This window comes from Perna viridis, chromosome 6, assembly GCF_037379345.1.
Source record: "Perna viridis isolate PV_CMFRI_1.1 ecotype Kerala chromosome 6, ASM3737934v1, whole genome shotgun sequence".
NCBI lineage: Eukaryota > Metazoa > Mollusca > Bivalvia > Mytilida > Mytilidae > Perna > Perna viridis.
This window is the reverse complement of record NC_142450.1, coordinates 45,448,649-45,468,062: the sequence shown is the minus strand read 5'-3', so window position 1 is coordinate 45,468,062 and position 19,414 is coordinate 45,448,649. Positions and strand designations below refer to the sequence as shown.

At 33.6% G+C, this 19,414-nt stretch overlaps 2 protein-coding genes across 5 annotated transcripts; one reads left to right on the top strand and one right to left on the bottom strand.

Moving 5' to 3' along the window:
* Window positions 1-4,939: 4,939 nt before the first annotated feature.
* On the bottom strand, window positions 4,940-9,377 carry LOC148615241 (uncharacterized). 2 transcript variants are annotated; one of them, XM_088589968.1, is made up of 5 exons: window positions 9,007-9,377; window positions 8,718-8,829; window positions 7,354-7,477; window positions 6,872-7,011; window positions 4,940-5,860 (listed from the first exon to the last, which is right to left on the bottom strand). In XM_088589968.1, exons 1-5 carry the CDS (start codon window positions 9,203-9,205, stop codon window positions 5,608-5,610), a joined length of 828 nt encoding a protein of 275 aa, XP_088446094.1. In that variant the 5' UTR covers window positions 9,206-9,377; the 3' UTR covers window positions 4,940-5,607. The 2 variants fall into 2 exon arrangements, with proteins under 2 accessions (XP_088446094.1, XP_088446093.1); XM_088589967.1 differs by having other exon boundaries at window positions 8,992-9,373.
* Window positions 9,378-12,305: 2,928 nt separating this feature from the next.
* Window positions 12,306-18,030, top strand: LOC148615240 (uncharacterized). Of its 3 annotated transcripts, none has more exons than XM_088589952.1 (7): window positions 12,306-12,763; window positions 13,069-13,202; window positions 13,627-13,695; window positions 14,844-14,876; window positions 15,227-15,324; window positions 15,658-16,258; window positions 17,886-18,030. In XM_088589952.1, the coding sequence occupies exons 2-7, from the start codon at window positions 13,078-13,080 to the stop codon at window positions 17,989-17,991; spliced, it is 1,032 nt and encodes a 343-aa protein (XP_088446078.1). In that variant the 5' UTR covers window positions 12,306-12,763; window positions 13,069-13,077; the 3' UTR covers window positions 17,992-18,030. The 3 variants fall into 3 exon arrangements, with proteins under 3 accessions (XP_088446078.1, XP_088446077.1, XP_088446076.1); XM_088589951.1 differs by having other exon boundaries at window positions 13,051-13,202; XM_088589950.1 differs by having other exon boundaries at window positions 12,307-12,763; window positions 13,023-13,202.
* Window positions 18,031-19,414: the final 1,384 nt, after the last annotated feature.

Here is a 19,414-nt window from a genome sequence, read left to right as displayed (position 1 = left end):
TGCATCAATTGGTGAATACACGGATGATTTAAGATACACGATAAATGTAAGAACTCTAACCACGCGTAAAACTTTAGCTGTTGTCGGTCGACTCGTAAGTTAGCAGTTTATCTGATGGGTTAAATATCAAAGATACATTAGTCCGAATTGATAAAGACATAAATTCTTTAAAAGGTGACTATATTCAAGAAATTGAACATCCCAATACATCTGTTTCTGATTTGCGAAACGAAAATATACAATTACATAGCATAGTAGAAAGGAACAACGAAAGGTTCAAAAACTTTCAAAATCAGCTCTCTTATCTAAGAACAAATAAAGTGACTTGATCAACAAAATTAATCAGTTAACCACTGCATCAAAAACAACCGAAAAGTCATGTCACTCCTACAAATTTGATCTAGAAAAGAATAAAAGTGACAGTGAACGCTAAAACTCGAGATGTCTGAATTTAAAAACAACAATGCACAACTACCGTGCACAGTAAACAAGATGCAACGTGACTATAAGACCATTACTCACAAAATGGACGACTTACGTACACTCCTTGAAACGTTCGCGTTTCCCATTTTAGCGTTCGTGCATCGTTTGTCGCACATTTAAGCATCGTTTTGCGTTCGTTTAACGCACGATATGAGCGTTCGTTTAAACGCACGATACAAGCGTTCATTTAAACGCACGATAGAAGCGTTCGTTTATGTTTGTACTTGAATTATTTCCATGATTCAATTGTTATTTTTATATTTTTTGCTATAATTAATTCATATAATTTTGATAATTTTATTTTTTTTTCTTCCTTCATTATTTGTTAATATATTTATTTTTCTCCGCGAAAACTGAGTTCCGGTCCTATACTACATCAATACGTGAATTACTGACAAAGAGTTAAAAACACTTGACAAGTCAAATAATCATATGCTGACATGTTCAAATCGAACAATATTTTATCTGAGGTACTAGAAAACTGTGAGCAAACTTAGTCTAGCAAAAGCTCTTCGAGTGTAGAAACAAGTACGCCTCCTCATAGAGACATATTGCTGAAAAACATTTCCGACGGTTGATTGATTGATTGTTGGAGTTTAACGCCCGAACAGAAATATTTCAACTATATTCAGGCGATATTACCGACGAAGACTCTACCCAACAAATCAATTGTTTACCTTGTTTACTTTGTCCCGAGGTCAGACATCTGGGCTTAAAACTCTAAGACCCTTCTCAAGTTTGTCTTTTGGAATTCCGGTCCATATACATCTGGCGTAAATTTTATTACTATATGTTTCCACAATATCTGATCTTAGCCTGCGGTATTGAAATGATGGCAAACCTAGATATTTAAGTCTCTCACTATAGCTCAAGTGTTGTAATTTTTTTTCTAATTTTGTTGCCCTTCTTTGGACGTTTTCAATTCTAATAGCTTCTTTCTTATAAACGACTGACCATACGTTACTCCCATACTCCAAATGTGGACATACAATACTTTTGTAAAGGTTGAGAAACATTTCCTTGTCCATAGATGTGAAACTTCTTTTAATCATCCCTATACGCTGGTTTGCTTTCTTAGTTGAAACGTCAATATGTTGCTGAAATTTAAGTTTTTCGTCAACTATAATTCCCAGGTCTCTTTCTTACTTGGACTTACATATTACCTCACCTTCCATTGTATACTTTATATTGGTTGGAGGGCCAAATTTACGTGTTTACATTTTGTTGGATTAAATTTTAATAGCCAGTCATTGGACCATTTCACAAGCTTATCAATATCACCTTGTAAGGTTTTACCTTCTTCAGCATTGTTGTCTACTGCATACAGCTTGGTGTTGTCTGCAAAGAGTTTTGCAATATTTTTAACTACATCTGGTAAGTGATTTATGTAGATGGAAAACAGGATCGGTTCCAGGACTTCCTTGTGGTATACCGCTAGTGACTTGTGACCATTCTGAGTGGCTTCCATTTAGAACTACTTTTTATTTTCTGTTTGATAAAAAGTTCCTAATCCACCCCAATAGATTCTCAGTGATACTATAACTTTCTAACTTTCTTATGAGTCGTTTATGTGGCACCGTGTCGAATGCCTTTTGAAAATCCAAATAAATTGTATCAATTGCATGTGAGGTATCCAGTTTTTCTGTCCATTCATCAAATACCCCTATTAATTGAGTCATACATGATCTGCCCTTTCTAAAGCCATGTTAATGCTCAGTAAATAGATTGTTACTCTCCATGTGTTCCATTAGTTCTTCTCTCACAAATTTTTCCATGGTTTTGCTGATAACAGAATTCAAACTTATTGGATGGTAGTTTCATACTGTAGTTTTAGAGCCCTTTTTGTGGATAGGCGACAGATTGGCCATTCTCCAACTGGTAGGTATGTTCATAGTTTCTATTGATTTGACAAATATTAGTTTAAGGGGTTCTGTTAGATTCCTGGTTGTCTCTTTCAGATATTTTGGATGTAATTGATCAGGTCCTGGAGATTTGGATTCTTTCATTCCCTTTAGGTGATTTTGGATTTTATCCTTGTTGAATATTACGCTATCTATTTTCCGGTCAGTTCTATTGGGAAATGGTGGGATCACTTGATCCGGATCTTCATTTGTAAATACACTTTAAAAAAAACTGTTAAGAAGCTCTGCCTTCTCTTGGTCATTGGTATGTAATTCTCCATTATCATCAACAATACCTGGAATGTTTTCCTTTGTTTTTGTTTAAGATTGGATATATTTCCAAAAGATCTTACTGTCGTCCTTCATTTTAGTCGAGATGGAGTGCTCATAATCATATTTTGCCATATTTTGTCTTTAAGAGTTGCGCTCAGTCAGGCACAGAATATGTCTAAAAACGATAATCGCCATGATAGCAATGCAAGACACGAACCTAATGAAACCGACACGACAGCTAAAATAGCTGATCACTTTCCAACAACGATGTGCAATCCAACAAAGTGTGATGATTTTCGGGAATTTACCAGAAAAAAAATAGACGACAAGTGTGCCGATTCTATATAGGTGGTATTGATTAACAGCCCTCTTCAGGATTGTCTATGTGTCATTATCTGGAGAAAAGGGATATTCAAGTAACTCATCTCCCATATTTCAACAGGCCTACCGCTTCAGGCCAGTTGACAATCGATGCTCAATGTGAGGAGATAATTCGTGATCCGACATTTTAGCCAGATGGAATATATGCGAAGGACTGGTTACGGTGGTCCGTGTTCTTATCGGAGAAAAACGTTGAGCAACAATAGTTATCCGAATCTCTATTTGAAATTGCCGTGGTGTCATATCCACTGCACCATATTTACTACACCTATTAAAAGTCTACCACGTTGATTTATTATGCTTGTCAGAAAATTGGTTAAAAAACAGTTAATTTTAGTTCTTAAATAGTCTTCATAGTGATTATTTTGCAGCCGGAAAATGTGTCTGCAAACTTTGCCCCGAAAAAAATCACCTGCAACTACCGCGGAGGAGTCGCTATTCTGGTATCAAAAACACTCTCTGTCTCAGTAATTGAAATAGACAGTGATAAAATTTGTGGCATCGATTTTAAATTGCCGAATTTATCCCGTATATGTTTTTTCTATCGGTATACCTACATGTACCTGCCGCTACGCAGCCATTCACTGCATTCTCAAGCGAACTTGAATATTTAATGGACATCTATAGTGCATACTCTTGTTATGGAACTGTGTTCACACTAGGTGATTTCAACTGCTAATCAGCAGGACCGCGTTATTGATTTGTTCCATGTCAGTGTAGTGAACTTATTAAACGTTTGATGGATGCTAGTCGTAGTATATCATTGCATACTTAAAACTTCGCAAAAGGGTTTGTACTTTCCAGTCGTATGTACATGGACCTAAAACTGCTATTTATACCTTTCCCAATTTCTTAATTTTCAAGTCAAAATTCTATTTAATGATCTCAAGATTGAAACTGTCTGTCACATCATTCAAACTTTGGCCACAGTCATTGAAATAAAGCATGCCCTTAGATACATGTACACATTCCTCTCAACGACCTACATTTTAAAGTTGATAAGCTATATAGATCAAGTCCTACAAGTTATCGCATAGACACATGTGTGTCATGTAAAAACACTTCGTTTCTGGGCAGCTTTGTTCAAGAGACGTACATTGGCATAAACGCCAAAGTCTTTAAATAAACTTTTTAATAAAATTTCAAATTATGTCTGGTGCAGGAAACACTTACCATGCACTTTTAAGGTCCCGAAGCACCTACAGCTCTATCATTATAACGAATGGCCAAATAGCCAAATAGAATAATTAATATTACAAAAAGTAATATCACCAGACCGCAGACTGAAACCATTCCTGAGAAATGCATTATCAAAATTCCTATGCCATCGTCTATAAGCAAAGTTTCATTTTTATTTGTCATCTCCAGACATCCGATGTGACGAGACGGTAACCGTAATAAAAATACACGATACAGTGGGTGATAGATCAGAATGGTTTTGGTGGTGATGCTACCTATTTATTAAAGTTTAGCAAAAAAGGGGAAGCAAATAGCGTAGACCAGGGAGAGTACTCCCTGTTTGGCACCTCTTTCTTTACATAAGTTTCTTGATCGGAACAACTGCCCCCTTTTTGCATACAGCATTGCTCTTTTTTCATTTCTATGAACGATGACTGTTTATAATCTTAAAGGGTTTTCATTTCAAGTTTAATGTCATATGGTTTATCATGCGTCTATGAATATTGCATTTGTAGGCAACTTAAATATATCGACATTTAAAATATAATGAACGATTGTTTTATTCGATCAATGCAGAGAAATAAACAGGTACTGGTGAGGTTAGAGGTCCACTATTTTTAATCGGATCGTTGTTAATACAAACCAAATTTATAATCATATTTAGTTCGCAGTGAAAGTTGTTTATTTGGTTTGTTTATTGGCGTGAATCTGACAGAAGGTGATTCATGTGTATCAAAACCTTTATTTTTTATTCGGAATCAGATACATAACACATAATCAGTCTTGGTTTTTCATTTAAGTGTTGGGCTTTTCGAGATGAAATTCATATAAATTGTACATGAAATTAGCACTAAGCAAGAGTTATCATTCTTGATTTGCTTTGATTTGATTGGTTTTATTGGGAGATGAATAGAACATTTTCTCAAAGAATGTAAACAATGGCAATAGCGTAACATTATCTCACTAAAATATATAATAAAATCTGTCATGCAGTTTATGAGGAGTTGTAGATGCAAAATGGGAACCTGCACCTACATTCTACACCATCAAAGCATTGGTACTACCCAAATATCATTCCCTGAAAGTTTCACAATACATGAAGCGGTTAAGAGAAAGTTATGGATGCAATAAAGATAGACCTACCACCCATCTGCGTTAACAACATACACTGTAGTCATGGTTACGCTGATAGAAACCCAAGCACACGCCAGTACAGCTAATAAAGCATTGCCAGCAAGTTACAAGGCAAAAACTGGGAAGTAAAATAAAATAATTTAGAATGAGTTGTTGATACAATGGTGTGAACGACAAAATAAGGTACCTGTGGGACATCCTGATCACGATATGCCGACCCGCTGTATAAAGTGGGGGTGTAAACAAGTTGATACAATCAGAATCCCCCGCCCCCTCCTCCACTTCCGCCCCCTCCTCCTCCTCCACCACCACCATCACTGCCCCCACCGCCGGCACTAAACCCTCCCCAAGTTCCATCTCCTTGACAAGAACAATTATATCCGGAACTCCTCCAAATCGTGAATGACCATGTGAGAATCGCAATTAATAAAACGCCACACACTGAGCCTACTATTATTGCACCGAGCGGCAGAGGTTTCTGTGAACATTCTCCATCGGCTAAAGTTTTCCTGAAAATAAAACGAAAGTATCAATGTCCAAAAGTCCTTTGTTTTGATTTCATGACACTGTTGTTGCAGTTCATAAATTACATAAGTAATATGCAAATTGTTTATTTTCCCTTATCCCAATGCCAATTAAACCACGTGGTTATTACAGGATGGGCGAGGTCCATTAAAAGTACGAACCACTTTATGTTTGCCCAGCTAGATTGAACAAGAATCGAACAATAGTCTGCTGTGTATCCTTTTTTGTATGGATGTAATGCAAATTAGCATATTCAATATAAAATTCATACTAAAGTACAATAGGTGTCTGTCTTGTATTACATATTCTTGAGCGGGTGTATGAAACATGGAGGCTAAAAATATAGTACGCTTACTTTTTGCCTTTTCCTGTTTTTGTTTCTTAGCAAATGACTCATTTTTCATCAAAAGTACAGGGTAAATATCAAGCTATGACACAAAAAACTTGTTTTCGAGGAAAAACAGTATTTTCATAAAAAAAAATAATGCTTCAGAAAAGGGGTCTATTTTATGAACTCAAAGATAAAAATGGAAGTACCTAAGTTCGTGCCTTTTTTCTAAAATGGACCTAAAATTATTTTTGACACTTCCATAATCGATGAACATTGTCAAAAGTAGATTGAAACTCCTTGTCTATTTTTTTAAAACATGAAAATTTGAGGTATAATATATAAGCCTATGGGGCAAAGAATACAAGACTGAGATCAATACATATAAGAGCGACATCAAGGGGCTTAAATTATATGTTATTCTAGATAGGATATGTAGGTCACAATACTTTTAATTTAATTTCTAATAGAAATAAAATCAAAATCAAGATTTGTCCCTAAATAATGGCTTCATCAAAGTTTTTTTTATTTTTGGAATTATTTGAATGACGGACTGCGGACCGACGTTTCAGACACCACAGTACCGAGTTAGTTCATGGAAAATAACCTGTCTTTCCAAGATAAGAATCAAATTATGAACATTTTACGTCATCTTTACGTTATTTACCTATATTCTGAAACCATGTATTTCAGTCCTTCTCCATAGTTATCATCACTCAAGTAATCTTTTTTTGCCTCTTCATATATATACTTTATACATTTGTCAGTCAAAATTGAATTTGCTTTCTTACCCACGGAAGTGTACACCTGTAAAGGTGAGATACAAAATTGAATTATTCAAAGATTTCTGTTTATTTTGCTTCTTCATTTGTCTTTTACGCTGTAAATGTCTAATCTATGAATCTACGGTGACCCCCACCCCCCTTACGTATATGTGAGAACACAAATTCATAGTGTTTTTGTCGTTCTATCTCTTCTTGAACGCTTAGATATTTTTTGGATATCACACAATGGGGGATGTGATACGAAAAAATGATATGGAAAATTTCGCCTTTGCGATTGATTTTGTATGATTGAGTGGCAGTGTCTATACACCCGACCGGTCGAAAGTGACGTTGTGACGTTTTGGCGTTGTAATCAAACTCTTACCTGCCTGTCTCTTGTTGATATAAATATAACAATTGTATTGTATGAACAAGGCGGATCTGTGGGCCATCTGAAATCCCATTCTCGAAGATTGTTGGCAAAATACTTTGCAAGCTTTGTATCTCGCCTATAGTATAAAATTAATATACTTATATGAATATTACCAGCAGTTATAAGTAATAAAGCTTCGTGTCACTGCTATGATCATTTAGTATGAGTATAATATTGAATACTTGAGTAGCAGTCTTTACAAAAATCTGACAGGAGGTGATTCATGTGTATTAAAACATTTATTTCTTATTCGGAATCAGATACAGAACACATAACCAGTCTTGGCTTTTCATTTTAAAAAGTGTCGGGCTTTTTGAGATAAAATTCATACAAAAAAAAACAGTACATGAAATTAACACCATGCAAGAGTTACATGTACCGTTCTTGATGTGCTTTAATTTGGTTGGTTTTTGTGGGAGATGAATGGAAGATTTTCTCAAAAGGGCAGATCTGAATACGGAAATGATTATTGTTATGTAAAAATATAGCATGGTATGTAGACTGAAAAAACCATCGTTTGTTCGGTTGGTTTTTCTAAATCATGAATCACTTTACCATTGCCACTGTCTGAATTTTATACGGACTGGTACTTAAAAACACGTATGGCATTTCTATACAGGAACACGCGTATAAAAGTAGAGTTACTTTTTGCCGATTAAGTATTGTTGCATATCATTCTGTTGAATGCTTAACAAATTACTTGACTTTGCCAGGGACTGTGACTATTATCCACAATTCATTCAAACAAAAAATATTACTAATCGACGGAATATGAAGCTTCGTCCCAAAATTTGTACTCACTAGGTAACAAACTACTGTAGCAAATACACATTGACAAGCAAAAACAAAACCAACACAAACTGTACTCCTTCTCACATTTAATACCTATATCTTTTCATATGCAGAATCATACCGTACACATAATTTATAGAAACTATGGATATTTTTCAATGGAGTAAATTTGTTGACATAGAATTTATAATTATTTAAAAATTGGCAATAATAAAAATTTTGTCTATTGAAAAATAACAAATTTTCCATGTGCATATTGTTTGTTGCGCGAAGTGCAATCAACAAAATATGCACATGGAAAATTTATTTTATTTTTCAATAGACAAAATTTTTATTATTGCCAATTTTTAAATATTAATTTCAAAACATGTTTTTTTATCTTTCAACATGAGAAAAGTAGCTCTGAATTTAACTGAATAGGGGCGTGTCAATATTTTTTTCATCCATTGAGATATGACAAAATTATAATAACCAATCAGATTACAGTTTTTATCTCAAATTAATTTATTTTTGTTTAAACTTACAAGTAACCTTGTGTTTTCATTTGGTTGATGATGGCTATTTTCATCTCATATTCACATACGATGCCGGTATTATGGGAAGTTACACTTTCTAACATTTTGTCTAACTCATCAGCTGAAAGAAGTAATAAGTGACATAAAGATACCACAAAAAAGCTGTATAAGAAGTCTTACTTCATGTTTGTTTTTTTCTACTTCAATTTTCAACACCAAAAAAAAATGATGTAAGTACAATGTTTATTTTAAATTTAAATGACAGAGCTTTTAATAAACTTACTAGTATCTAAAGTACCTGTCTTGTTACTCAAAATCTTGCAGGGGTCACATATCCGGGTCATTTTACAATAGCGGCCACAAAGTCCATTTTGTGCAGATGGGTGTGGGATTTCAGAGGACGACCATGTAGTCTTGCATACTGGCGTATAACATCCAATACAAACAGACGGCAGACACAAAGCTACAATACACACATTTGACAATTTTCTTGTCATTGTCTGTAGACAGATAAAATATAGTTCCTATATCAAATGTATTCCTTTCGGTAAAACATTTTAAAACGTTTCTTTTTCTTCATAATGTCAAGGCCATACGATACGTTTGTATATATTATATATCACAGGGCAGTAAAATACAACAAAAATAAACAGAATTATAATCTACGCGACTGTGTCCCTACGTACTTCAAACAGAGATAAAATTTTAAAAGATTCTAAATCTTGGCGACTGAAATATCCCATCACCGATACTTTTGAACTATAACTATAAACAAACTGATAACTGTTTTTGCAGATGAAAAGTTGAGGTAGTAAGTGCATAGTTTTTTCAATGCATAAGTGTCATTTTGAGTAGGACTTTCGTTAATTTATGGTATATAAGAAAAATGCTTATTTCATTTGAATTTTGGGAGAAAACATCTGCAAAACAATGAAACAACTTGGACGTTTTTACTCATTTGAAAGCATTATATCAAAGTGTGATTTTTTAAAAGTCGCTTTATTAAGAAGGCGGAAGTCCCTGACACATGAACTTTTGAAACTGGGATTAAAATACAATATTAACAAATCAATAGAATACAATATATGACAAAAAGTTTGTCCCACACCTCCCTAATAACGAATGTAAATGTATAATATTCGGCGACTAATTATTTCGGAAAAATATAACGAGAATAGGTATAATATGGTGTACATGTCAAAGAGACAAATAATAATAAACAACGGGATGAAAATGTCTGCCCAAAGCCACTCAATGCTCTTCAATGAACGACGAAGAAATCCTCATACCACAGGGCAGGCTGCAACTGGCCTTAAAACATTATTATGTGCAGGTACAAGTGATAACACCTTCAATAAAGCACAAAAATTAACCATAAAAAGTATAAAAATAACAATTATAGTTCTTTAAAAGTGTCACAGAAAGAGGAAAAGAGTTACAAGAAAAAGATACTTGAGATTGTAGATTAAACATATTTTATTGTCCAGAAAACAAACGGTGACAGTAGAAAGAAAAAAAGGCGACAGAGGATTGTCATGTGATCAATTACCAAACATTTAGGTATCCTTGATGTAGCTCTGCACGGCAAGAAAAAAATCTACTATTGTCGCTAACAAATAGACTCAGTATTATTTGAATATCTACGGAAGCCCATTGAGCTCATTTTCGTAGACTGAAAAAAAATAAGTTTCGAGCGAAATAACGCGATCCTTTCGTGTCATAATGCGAAACTTTCGCGGAATAACGCAAAACTTACGCGAATTAACGCGAAACGTTTGTCTTGTTTGTATATATATGAGAAGAAGAAAACGTATGATTTTTACACTTGGATTTTCTATTTTTTCTAGAATTATCAATTTTCCTCTTTTTTGTGTTCGAGGTCGAAATGGAGTGATTTAAAACTGTTTTGTACTTTATATAATGTAGCACTTATAGCTGTTTGGTCAAACGAAGTTATTTATGAAACTTTTGTATGTAAATGGGAATGAAATGGGAAAGGGAATGAAAATGGGACGAAAAGAAACCAAGTACATCAAACAAAACAAAACCAAACCAAACAAAAACAGAATATAGGAGTAACAATCATCTTTGGTGTAAAAAGTCATGACCCCTAAAATACTAACGACGACAGAAAAGTATTTCGTTCAAAGGCGTCAGAATGCAGTAAAATTATATGAAAAAAAAATTACCCACAACAAATAGAGTAACCATAGAAACCATGCAGTATATGCTAACATTTGCGAAAAAGTTGATAAAATAAGATTTAAAAATGTAGAATTTTCCGCAAAATATCTCAAATTTTTATTTTATGTCAGGAACCTATCAGTTTCCGTTAACGTCATATTTCATCCGTACGCGTTATCTCGGGTAAGTTTCGCGTTATTACGCTTAAGTTCCCCGTTATTTCGCAGAAGTTTTGCTGATACAACTCGAAAATTGTTTTTGGTCTATGAAAATGGGCTCATTGGACTTTCGTTAATATTTGTATTTTCAGGTTATTTTGCTAATAGAATGGCCCTTTCAATTTGATATATTATTATTATCATTATTACTATTATTAACAAAGTTTATATAGCGCCAACACTAATAAAATTACTCTAGACGCTTTACATTACATAAATAAATATATTAAAGTACACACAAGCACATATCCACACACGAGTATACAAAAAATTTAAAAGTATTCAAGTACTTACCGCGGCTCAAATAAATTAAATAATATTTGAATTTGAAGTCAAATGCTGTCCATTTCTCCAATTTGACAGTAAACCAGTCCGTCGGTTGACAAATTTGTAGAAAGTTACTCCCCTTTGTTTAAAATCTTTAAAAAAAAACGAAGCCGAACTCGAAATATGAAAAAGGGTTATTCAGATAATTTTGGGGTGTCCGGCATGCAATAAGAGTAGGCCTTTCTGACTTTAGCCACAAAGTAAATGTACTTCGTTGTACCGGTCTCACTAATTAGGGACAAAGACGTGCCAAGAAGCGCCAAAAAGTGGCAAAAGCATCAAGATGTTCAGAAAAAGCGACAAGAGGAGGGAAAATAGCGACAAGAAGATAATAAAATCATAGACTGAAGTCTTCAAAGTCGCTAATCGTCAAATATTCAAAGCCACTGATTTTGGCATACTTTTAACATCCGAAATGGTACAAATGCGATATGCTCTAAAATCAGGGGTCTTCCTCTGAAATCTTGGTTCCCTTGATATTATTTACGTAACCGTTATGACCCGAATGGCTATATATAGACATCGGTGTACTGATACATTGACCTTTATATAATCAATTGGAACGAACGCATGTGTTTGAATCGGAAACTGGGTAATATTACATAAATTCAATGCTAACTTATCATTTTATCATTCAATGTAAACTTCCCGTTCTAATACAAGCAAATAAATAAATAAATAAACAAATAAATAATAAAAAAAGGTACGTTGCAGCTATCATTTGGTCGTTTATGATATTGACCACGGAACTTAAAAACATATATCTACATATTAAAATTCGTTCATTTATAGGTTATGTCTACCTCATATCGATCATGAAGAACATTTTTTGCGGTAGAGATTCAATGACTTCGTGGATGCAAATCAGAATCTAAATATTGGTATTTGTATGAATTTTAATAATATGTTGAGTCTCATCATGTGCATGTAATCTGTCTTTTGAAGTACTCCAACAAACAATTCCTGTGATATCTAACTGCAGAAGATTTGTTCTGACAATACAAGACTGCATGTACCTCTACCCACTATAGAGATCGTCACTCGAAGAACTCACAATTAGTTTTTCCTGTATTTCAACAAACAAGTAAAAGGAATTTTCATATTTTGTATTTCAACGATTATAAGCCTTTTGGTACATACATGTATGGTCATATAGTTGTGCCACTTACCATTGGTATACAAAATTATATCTAATTGACCTTTTGATGCAATGGGGAGGAGCAACGGAAGCAGAGTATGCGACGTCACGATGGTCGTCATGACACATCACAATTAACTATTCCTTTTTTGCTGAACAATGGCAGGGCGAATAATGTAAAACAGAAGGTAGGACAAAGTATTTTATTTAGTGCAGCAACAAACGGTTAACTGGTTCAGATAGTGTCAGATTCAGGTAGATTTTCACATCTTTACTACGGCGATTTACTGAATGCAAGCCAAAACAATTTATATCAAACAGCTGCATACAGCTTTTGTTACATACTTGCTTGTAGTAAATAAATATACAGCTTTTGGTTGTCAAATATAATTTGAAAAAAAAAGCAAAAAGCATAATATTATTTTATACATGTGTCTTAAATCTCAGGCTTATATTTCTTTTTATTCCATTTTTGCCTTGATCCTTGCCGAAGTAACCAACGATGGCATTCCTCTTCACAGACCCTCCCCTTGATTCTCCTTCCGGAAGGCCATGTCCAAGATGGGGCGAGCTGGATGATATATCACATGGTCGAAACTATCGGGTAACAGATGGCTTTTCTAGATTGTACGTATAAACATGTCCAATAAAAATTTGTATCGTCTTGAGTTATTGATAAGTGTATGTAAGAGTATGTACCGTGAACGTATTCTCTCAGGTTTTTTTTTAATGGTTGTTCCCGATTCCTTTCTCTCCGATTTTTACTAATGGTTGCTCCCGAATTCTTTCTCTCTATGTACCCCTTAGTTTATATTAAGGCAAAAGATAAAATAACCTGTATTTTTTGTTAGTTTTGTACAGTTTGTCAACGCTTTCCTGTTCACCAGTAGATAAATGTATGACGATAGTGTACTCTGTAGCTGAACTTAAAAAAAAACAATATTACTGGTTTATTAATACCCTGCAGTGTGACAAAAAAAAAGTCATCAAATATTTGTTTTTTATCATATTAGATTGTGTTCAATCGTTAAAAAAATATATCTTTTTACAGTCGTACAAGCTTTGACGCCTGTCATGAGTATCCACAAGAATCAGTTGGAACGAAGCTTGATGGCTTTCAGTGAGTATCTTATAAAAAAAACCAAAAAACAAACAGAAGTAAATAAACAAACAAAAACCCCTACAAAGGAAAAAATAAACAAGAAAAAATATCGACAGGTAAAAAATATATAAATAGAGTGCGGGAAAAAATTGTAAAGATAATGCAGAGATGTAGTAAAAATTCGCTAAAAAGACTTTTTCGCAAAGCTGAACAGCATTCTTAAAACAATGAATACGGAACTAAAAGAGAAATGCTATATGGAGAAGGGGTGGAAATAGATTGAACAGGTGGCATGAGAGACCAACTAGTCCACCAAATAGGGAACAGAACAAAAAAAAACCTAAACAAAATGAAATAATTTAAAAAACAAAATACAACCCACCCCATCCCATCTCATCTCATCCCATCACATCCCTCAAAAAATAAACCAAACGAACAAAAACAAACAGCACAAAGACGGACTGTAGTCTTCAAAGAATTTCAAGAAATTTTCAACAACCGACTTTTGTGTCATAGAGTATTGTTAGTTTCCCCCGAAACAATATATACACATACATGTGTATATATGATTATATAATTTCCGGATTAAAGATTTGTTCATGTTTAAATTAGAAATAAACTAGAAACATGTAAAGTAAAAGACTGCTAAGTCTATAAAATATCAAACAATAAAATCATTGATAAGTTAAAATAAAGTGGCACGTTTCATCTCACGATTGTTTTTGTTTGATGAAAAAATACTCCACTGAAATATTCATAATTTACATTGACGAATTAAGTTAATAGAGTTGTAAAAATAATACATTTCATTTAGTATAGTTTACAAATGTGTTTTCAAATCATATATATATATATATATATATATATATATATATGCATTCTTACATGTCAATTAACATTCGTCATGTTCGACAGACATCGACAAACTTCGTCGATTTAAAATAATGCAGAACGACTCAAGTTAAACCAGTTACCTTTTGATAACATTTCGATCTCAAGACCTAGATCCAGTCCATCTTAAAATGAAATTGACTTTGACCTCCGAATCACCCCGTAGCTCATTCAAATCTTTAGGTATTCCATGCAATAGGAATGTATTGTGTAATGCTTAAATGCAAATGGAGCACTTATCTGAGAAATAATTATGTAAATATTCTTATTTGTAGATATCCAAAGCCGTTCGAGGTTGATATAATAAGGCACGTATATGTTACACTACTTTTGAAATGTTTAAATATTTTCCGACATCCTTATAAGCTTTGTGAAATGTGTTGTTATCATCTGCGAAGTTAGGACATATTTCTACATGTTTTTTTTTGCAAAATCCATACGTTCTGGCTAACTGTATTTTCAGAAAACTGATATATCGTGTATTTTTAAAACCTTAAAAATCAACCTTAAATCATTCGAAAAATTGTGTATAAATAATTATAAAGAGAATAAAAGAGACTGGTATTAGCCAATCGACGAGAGGACAGCTACATACATCGTATTTGTTATGTCATTTGCTGTATTTCTAAACTCAATCTTTTCATTTGAAACTGTTCAGGAACAGAGAATTAGAACCAGCACCCACAAGGCGTGTGAGTAGAGACAATCGGTTACAATTGTTTCCTCAACACAACCCAATGAGGATGAATGATGGAGGTAAATCATGTTCATCTTATTTGTTTGGTTCTCACATGCGTCATTTTCTTCAAGTATAAATAAGGACGGGTTTACTGAAATAGTAATACATTGATAGCGCATGTACATGTAAAACATTCTCAATTGTATACAATTATAATAAAAACATTCTCAATTGTATACAATTATAATCATCTGTCACAATTTACCGCCAGTAAATACAGCGTACATTTTGCATGTGTCGAAATGGATGCTTAAAGCAGTATTATTTGTTCTAATAGGTGTAACGATTTTTTTGGGTATTTATATTGTAAATTTAGAATAAGGTCTTGACCACATGCTTTTAATTTACAGGTCATTTCTGTCTCACAGAATCAACTCGGGATTCACTAAACACTGTTCGGAACAAACTTTACAGAGAGTCACACTACCAAAATTTCTTCCCGGGAGAATATCATTCCATTAAACAAGGAGAACAGCGACAAATGTGGTCTGAAGATGACTGTTGTATTGGGAGACATAACAGTGAAAAATGTCCGTATTGTATGGGACCGACTAAATCACTCTCAATGTCAAGCATTTCGGAAAAGAAACCAATCTTTGGCGAGCTCTTGTCAACCATATACAACTACCGACTTCCATCTGCCCTTCATCAACCGGATGAATTTCTTCAGGAGAGTTATCTACCTTTACTGCAGTCTTTGTCAATATCAAATGAACCGGAAAATCAAAAGAAAGGACCATCTTTGATGAGACCGAGAGTTCCTGATAAACTTTGTGCATTTATGGATTCTGTCAAAGCTGAAATGGATATTTGCAATTATGATAAAACACACCAGGAGCTCGTTGCTGAGACCATGACAAGAAAGATACCGGAACCGTGTTACGGCGAATGGGAGAACGCTTCTGTACAATATAAATTGAAATTAGCGGATAAAGCAGGAACTCAACAACGGTATGTTGACATAATTGGTACAAGTTGCAGTATTTTGTTTGTTAGTAAACTTATTAAAATTTGATTAAATCGATATAATTTTAAGACATATATTTATAATGTAGGGAATTCTAAATAAGAATTGTTACTAGTTTGAACATCTATCTTAAGCGTGCTTTCACTTGAAGTCGAATACTGCTTTAACCAAGCACACAAACACGATAACCGGAAATAAATTTGCAAGACATTACATTAATTTGATTTGATTTGTAACAAACTTCCTTTTCAGTAAAACCGGTTATTTTGTTTAACCGGATTTGGAACTGTGACATCTTTGCTGTTGAATGGGCCGCATTCGTCGATTTAAATAATCCCAAACAAAAAAAAAAAAAACAAGAAAAAAAGTCTTGATTACAAATCAATAATTAATATTTTGACTTAAAATATTAGTGTAATTGTTTCATTTATAGTTGTCTATTACCTTTTCTGATGATGTTTTCTTTTTCTGGGAGAGGAATTTGTAAAAGTGTTCGACACTTGTTTTCCAATCCTATTCTGAATCAGTTCTTTGTATATTCATCTCTACTTATCATGTAATGTTTCTGAATAAATACTGTTTACACTAATATTTGGACTGAAAACATGACTTACGGAAATTTACGAAATAAGTAGTTACTGCAATTCATAAACCACTGCGCGGTACTAGTTTGGACCAGTTTACACTCTTGATAAAACCGCGAAGCTTCGCGGCTTTTGAGAATAAACTGCAACAAACAAGGTTATTTCGTATATGAACTGTCACAAACTATACTCGAATTCACCTCAGCCTGTTGCAGTTTTTTTAGATTAATTTTTTATTACTCAAATGTTCCTTTAAAAAACTTGCCATTTTATTTATGTCGTTCTTCACTACAATTCTCATACAATTATTTCTCGTTCTTACCTCCGAGATTGAAAAAATTCAAAATTTATTTTTCCTACGAGAATTTTGCACTGAACGTATTGTTTACCGGCCGTCTTGTTTCTATGGATATTTTGAGATGTTCCCTATTATCTCACAATTGAAGAGCTGAAATACCATGATTTCCCGCCATATGTCTGGTTCCCGGCTAATTCAATACTTTATGTGGTAAGTCTCATATTAAGTACCAGTTGTAGCATTTTCATTTGGAACTTCTGGTTTTTTCTTTTACTAAATGTAAAAAGCAGAAACAAGATGGCGGATAAACAATACGTTCAGTGCAAAATTCTCGTAGAAAAAATAAATATGGAAATATTTCGATCTTGGAGGTAAGAACGAGAAATAATTGTATGAAAGTTGTAGTACAGGACGACATGAATTAAATGACAATTTTTTTTAAAGGAACTTTTGAGTAACTTAAAAGATAATTAAAAAAAAACTGCAAACAGGCTGAGGTGAATTCGAGTATACAAAGTGTGCTGTCTTCTACTATGCAATACAAATATGTAAATTTTTGAGAGGGATATGCAAATGTATGTGCATGTGAACCACACATACTTTAACATAAATATCTATGTTTTAGTAATTTATGGACAGCTTAGTTTTGCACAATATTAATGATAGTTACAAAAGGTACATTTCAAAGGTTACGACCCTAAGCTGATTTACAATGTTCATATTTTTCAGGTATCATGCATCTCATAATGATAATCTCCCGGATCTTAGAGATAACAGGAAGTACGCTAAACGAGTTAAATTCTTTGGTTATGACTCGTCCGTGTTTCGAGGCTAATGCAATCAGTTCTTTTAATAAAATATGTGTTCATTTTAACTCATCATGTCTTGATTGTACAGAATCATCAACACCCTTCTTAATTTGAATGAGATCAATTTAATTTTTTTTTTTTTCATATGGAAGAAAAGAATTAATATAACCTTTCAAGATTGATTTGTTAATTTGCAACTGGAGACCTCAGAAAAAAGTGTTTAATGCGTTGTATATCAGATATACGGTCAAGACAGAAATCAAGTAACGTAAGGCCAGATAAAAAAAGCGTGTTAAAAAAATTAACGTTACCATACCCACCTTGGCACAATTTGTGTCACTTTTTTATGAAATCCCACTGAGTTATCATTTTAGTAGAGCACTATTAAAGTCGAGAAATCCAACCATAAATGTCTATATAAAATAATTCAAAAAATAAAATGATTTAACCTACCCTATTTTTTCACCCAATGTAACCTTTTCTAGTCTAATACAAAATTGTTTAATGTCGGTTGTTTATTAAACTAGAAGTAGACCTAGCTTTGTACTGTACGAGACGGACAAGCGAGCTTAGTCCTTACGTGCTTGGCATCAATAAGATCAATATTCATGTGAAGCTACCCCTACCTTGAAATAGTAAACTCCGAGCTAATATATAACTCATCATTATATTTCTTATATGCTATACCCAAGTTTTTTTTAACTCTTGGTTAAGTCCAGGGAAAGTAGTTCACTTGTACTTTAAACAGAACAATCAAAGAATGTGGTTTAAACCAGTAAAAAACGTAAAAAGTAGTAATTACACTCAGTTAGAAAAAAAAATATTTAAACGTCCATAATTAAGTAAGGCAAATAATTCAGAATTTGTGTGCTCTTATGAAAAAATGAAATGAAAAACTGCGAACTATCTATACATGTATATGCACAATGTCAAGTGTCAAATTTGTAACCAGGAGAGAACAAAAACTGTTGTGTGATTTATGCATGTAACACCAGCATGTACACATACTAAAATTTCATAAAGCTTGTTGTGTAGTACTAATTCATATCTAGGTAAAGAACAATAAAGAACCATAAGCCAATAAAACAAGAGGCTCCCAGCAGCCTGAATCGCTCACCTTCTTGAATTTTGCCTTTCAAAGGCAATAAATTAAACAAGACTTTGCCCAACAATTGTGACTTTAGGTAGGACTATCACAAGGTCTTTTCAACAATTGAAAGTTTCTTTTAATCTATCATAGTTTTCAAGATATTGACTGAAAACTATTAAAAAAAGTCATTTTTCCCCTTTGAAGGGCCACAACTCTTACAAGGAGTCTGAAGACTTTTGTAGTTATATAAACGGATCATTTCAGCTGTTGAAAGAATTTGGATAAACATAACGGTTTAGGGGATATATGTGAAAAACTACTGTCTGACCTCTATGTTCTATTTTTAGTAACGGCGGCCA